The following is a 5,331-nucleotide window of genomic DNA, read 5'->3' as shown; positions in this document are numbered from 1 at the left end:
ACTTTCAATTATCTTCAACCTTGACGTTGGCGAAATCATCGAAATAACGATGGGGTCCACTAAACATTAAAAGAAGAAGAAGAAGAAGAAGTAAGCATTGTTTCTTAAAGTACTACTTATGTCTAGTGTAGCTGCTGAGTATCAAATACATTATTTATTTTTATAAAAGTTATTTTGCTTATCTGTTTAATAAATGAAAAATAAGCATATTTAACACGGGTCAAAGATATTGTTTCATGTTATAAACGCTTACTCGCCCAATGGTTTTCGGGTCGAGCGTTTTTTTATTCCCTTTTTAGCACTTCAAACGAATTTATCAACGTCAGATGTATTTATTTTTGCGCGAAGACTAAAAATAAAATCTACGTTAGAGTCATTTTTGTATTCGTTTTTTATTTCCGACAATATTGTCATACTTTAATAAGTAAAGTATTAGAAGTTACTCGTTGAGATGTTTCTCTGAGATTCTTTCTAAAATAAGACAAGCTTTTTTACTATTCAAGTAAAAAATATGTGGTAGCTACTACGAAAACTGTCGTTGCAATTATAATCGATCAAATTAGATGAAAGAGTAATTTGTAGTAGAAAAAGCAGTAAAATGTTAACCAAACAAAAACACAAATTTCCGCACAAATGTAAAAGAAAACTTACGTTATAAAACTATTTATTCCACTGGTAAACTCTAAATTACCACAACTGTTAACATTTCCACTGAGGTAAAAAGGAAATAAGCTACAGCGCTACATCTGCGGAATGGTTTTTATGGACTGTAAATTCATAAATTGTACTCTGGTTTTGCTAACCCTTTGTATTGTTAGTTAGTGTTCTGAATCTGACATAAACTGTTTGTATGTTTTCCTGTAAATAAGAACGTAGTATACGAATAAAAACATAACTCGAAAATGGAAAAAGAGTCGCCATTTTATTATGAATAGCGAAATCGCCACCGCTATTAAGCCAACATCAAGCGAGTCTTTAAATAAACAAAATAAGGAGACATACAAAAACATTACATTTATTAAATTATAGCTAATTCGGTTTCGCATTTCAAAAACATATATTTTTTAATATCATGTTCCGGTTCCAGCTTATATATTATTTTTTATGATTTGAAATACAGGTACAATTATGACGGAAAAGATTTTACCTTTGTTGACAAATTTAATCAAGCGTAAAAGCAGTTAAATGTATAAAAAAAAGTCTTTTTGACAAAGAAACTCATTTTATTCGGCCACAAGGATAAAATATTGAATCTGACGTTGATAAATTTCCGGAAAGCGTTGAAGGAAAAAGTATGAATGACAAAATATTCCCGAGCAGAAATTTGGTCAAATCCCATTACAGTTTTGCTTCAAAGATTAATACTGTTATGTACTTCGATATCTTTTTTTATATATCAACTATAAGGTGGCAAATGAATAAGCTGCCATCTGATTCCGCCCGAAATGGCGAAGCGACCACTGCCCACAGACATCCGCAATTGCAGATGCGTTGTCTACCCTTAATCTTTCACCTTCATATGCCTCTTTTCCGCCGTCAAATCTACTATTCCTTCCCATCCTGTCCTCTTAAGAAAAAAGTGGAAAGGGAAAGTGACTTAAATTAGGCCTCCCGTACCACACTCATCAGACAAAACGCGGAATTGCTCCCACTTCACGCCTATCTTCTGTGTGGTCGTGGTATTGCACTGGGCGAGCCGGACATTCGTGCGAAGATGTTAAAACGGGTTATACCACTGTTAAAAAATCTTTATCAACTAGACACGGTTTAAGTAGGGCTTTCGTTTAATTTAATTGACACAAGCATCGTCATCGCACTGAGAGATATTATGAAATCATATTACTACAATATTTCCTGAATATTTTCTTATTTTGTACTCTAATACTATCTCGAACGTCATTTGAATATGATAAAATAATCATACTTACTAATGTAATAAATGCGAATGTTTAGATGAATGGATGGATGGATGTTTGTTAGCGATTGTAGCCTAAACGGCTGAACGGATTTTGATGAAATTCGTTGTAGATGTAGAGGATAGGTTAGAAGAACATATAGGCTACTTTGTTTTGTTTTTTTTTTTTAATATCACGCGTATGATAGCTAGTGTTTTTATAAATAAATTTATAGCAGTGGATCCATTCTCTTTTTAAAACAAACATATTTATTGCAGCTTATAAAATGCACAAACACCATATAACGATAACATTCCAATTTACGAATGCAACGAAGTTTTAATGGTTGCTGTGAAAAGTTGTATGAATTATACGCTGGTATTTAAGCCGTAACTTTTTAAACCCATTTAACTGAGATTTAAATGTTAGTTTTACATTTAAACGATTCGCGACCTTTTTTATATCAATCGTTGAAATTTAAACTTAATATTTATTCTCGTTCGAATACAATTTTCCTTTAGAAGAATTGAGAGCTGTCTGCATATATTTCATTTTCCTTTCTAGCATTTAAACGTATTTATCAATGCCACTGCTAACATTTATTTCTTTACAAAAAAGAATAAAAACGCTTGTTTTTAAACACGTTATCCGTTAAACTTATAAAATTCTTGAGTAGTTTTTAAAATATAGCAGAATCAATACTTAGACGATTTTAAAGACTCACTTCTTGTAGACGTTTTTGGTAAATTACCGCAGTTTCTCAACCATAAATCTACTTGTTGTAAATTATTTCAATAAGTCATAAACGTAGCTGAAACGAGACAAGAATGATTTTTCCTTTGTCAAAGAAACTCATTTTAGTTCCCCGCGAAGATAAATATTGAATCTGACATTGATAAATTCTTCGGGAGTGTTAAGAGAAAACATTGAGAGTGCTGGAAATACTCGGAAATGTACATACTAGGATCCTCCGTCAACTTGTATTTGTGTTGTATCTTTTGCCTTATTATCACTAGCCGTTACTCGCGACTTCGACTGCACGGAATTGAAAAAAAATTGCCTATTACTCACAGATAAATTACCTTTTTTTAAAACCGGCATAGTAGTTTTGAGTTATTTCAATACATAAAAAAATACAAAACCTTTCTTCTTTATAATATTTAGTGTAGATAGATTACCTAGTGATTTAAAGACTCTTATAGTAATAATTCTTTATTTACATATATTCGTCTTCGATCTAGTATACTATCATAATGACATTTCTTTTCTTCCTCTTCACTGACATGCGCCGTCGATGTTTTTGCATGCCAGATACATCGCCACAGATTCATTAGTGTTAGATTATCCTACGTTTTAACGGAATGAAACTCTAATTACGTAGTTAAGAAACGTAATTCATGAAATTGTCGAACTAAAATAGGAAACCGGCCATTACTTATACGTTACAAATTTTCCTACAAAAAACTAGGCTTTAGTAGTAATTGTTGGTGTAAGAGTGATAACTGAAATTCAAATTTACGTTACGAAAACGTTTTCACGAATGTCCATAACAAGGCTTTAGTAAAATTAGATTTTTATAAATTGTCTTTTCATTGCGCGTAAACATGTAAAAATAAACCTAAGATAACAGTTTCATAAGTATTGACTTTAGAAGCCTACGGCAATATTGTGCTTTTGTTTTTATAAAGACTAACAAGGTTCTTTATTTCTCTTATTAAAGGCCTGTCTAATTTGATTGATCGTATAAAGAAAAGGAAATTAATATCATCTTATCACGTCTTTGAAAATGAAAGGTAATACATTATTGTATTTATAGAAATTTCTTCAATATACGTCACGTATACAAAGTATAATTATTATGATAAAGGCACGGATAAAGTTACATTAAAAATAAACTCAACTTCTAAAATAAACAGAGTTTAGGGGCCTTTAAAAAAAGAGCGTACTTTACTCTTAAATGCAACGCATCGCAGTTTTAGGTTTTGGTGAAGTTCAGGGGCGTTTATTATGGGTTCTGTTCTGCTTGATAAAAAAGCCTATAGGTATTTTGAAATAGCTGACAATCTACGAGCCATTCAGTAGAGACGTGTAAGCTGGCGATGAGAAGTTTGAAGTGTATCGTAGTCAAATCATTTTTTTTAGTACATTTAAGCTTTTGAACTTTAGCATAGGTAATCGTAGCTTTCGTTGTAATTTCTTAAACAATAAAATACATTATTAAGTAAATACATTTTAATATCTATTGATTTTGGCTATAGTTTTACGAAAATAAAACCAAATTACATGTTATTGAACACAGCGTTGGCTTGTAGCCAGCGACGACGTATTAGTTTTAGATGTCTGCAAAGATTTTCAATTTACGGTACATTACGAAGATATTGATATAGATTAGTCAAAAACTGTTAATATTACATGTTTATGGAATGAAAACCAATACCATAAAAATAACCAATAAATGTTTAATCTTCTTGGTTAAATTTATAACTCATTAATAACAAATCTGCCCTAGTACAATAATCTACACTCAGTGTTTCTCTCAGTGATCAACTAACGACTATGCGATTTAGTAAGCGAACATTTCACAAGAACCACAGAGGAATAAATTATCTTGAGGTCTCACCCTTGCATGTTAGGGTTGTTTAATAATATTTGATGTCAAGATGGATGAATGCTTCTGCGGTAATAATGTAGACAGACCCGTAATGAAGGTGAAATTAACGACCTCATAAGATCTATTCAGTTTCACAAAATGATAGCTTGATTCTTTTAGTACAAAATTTTATAAACCATTGTTGAAAATTAACTTTAAATAAATAAATATAAACAAACGAAAAACGCTATGCAATATTGAAATGTTATATTTACAGATGAATTCAATTATTTTATAAATTTTAACTAACTAACAATTTCTCGATCTAATTGTCTTTTACATGTATTGATAAATAAATCTGGCTAAGCGTATTTTTTGGTTTATTATTGTCTATAGAAAAATTATTTTAACTTAAATAAGTAAAACTAACCATTTCAAAGTGACATAACTAATACTATAACTTATTTTTCTCGTTTGCAGACGCATTGAAGTGCAAGATGTGAAGACGCGTCATGGAAGTCTCAGATTGCTTTAATTGCAGTCTATTAGATGTAAATAGTACGTTCGATTCAAACTTCACTGGAAATGGCACTACTATTAACAAATTCTATTTCTACCAGGTAAGAGATTCATTTATTATTTCTTAAAACAAATACACACACATCACGCATGTATTCGCATTCATACACACGCAAACATGCAAAAACACACACCAACATAATTTTAACATTTAATATTATATTTCTCTTTAAATGAATAATAATAAAGCCTTTATTGCTATAGATATTTTAGAGTATGTTTCCTACAATACTATAAAACAAAATTTATTATATACATAGTTATTTT

The 5,331-nt window shown here is 30.7% G+C and overlaps 1 protein-coding gene across 1 annotated transcript in view; it reads left to right on the top strand.

Annotated features, from left to right (window-relative positions):
• LOC106100127 (cardioacceleratory peptide receptor-like) overlaps positions 1 to 5,331 on the top strand; it is a 30,651-nt gene that overhangs the window by 18,338 nt on the left and 6,982 nt on the right. Inside the window, exon 2 of the mRNA XM_013278869.1 lies at positions 4,966 to 5,105. Within this exon, the coding sequence (XP_013134323.1) occupies positions 4,998 to 5,105 (108 nt within the window). The 5' untranslated portion in view covers positions 4,966 to 4,997. The remainder of the gene's footprint in view (positions 1 to 4,965; positions 5,106 to 5,331) is intronic.

Source organism: Papilio polytes, unplaced genomic scaffold (assembly GCF_000836215.1).
Source record: "Papilio polytes unplaced genomic scaffold, Ppol_1.0 DF824069.1, whole genome shotgun sequence".
NCBI lineage: Eukaryota > Metazoa > Arthropoda > Insecta > Lepidoptera > Papilionidae > Papilio > Papilio polytes.
This window is presented reverse-complemented; position numbering and strand designations above follow the sequence as displayed.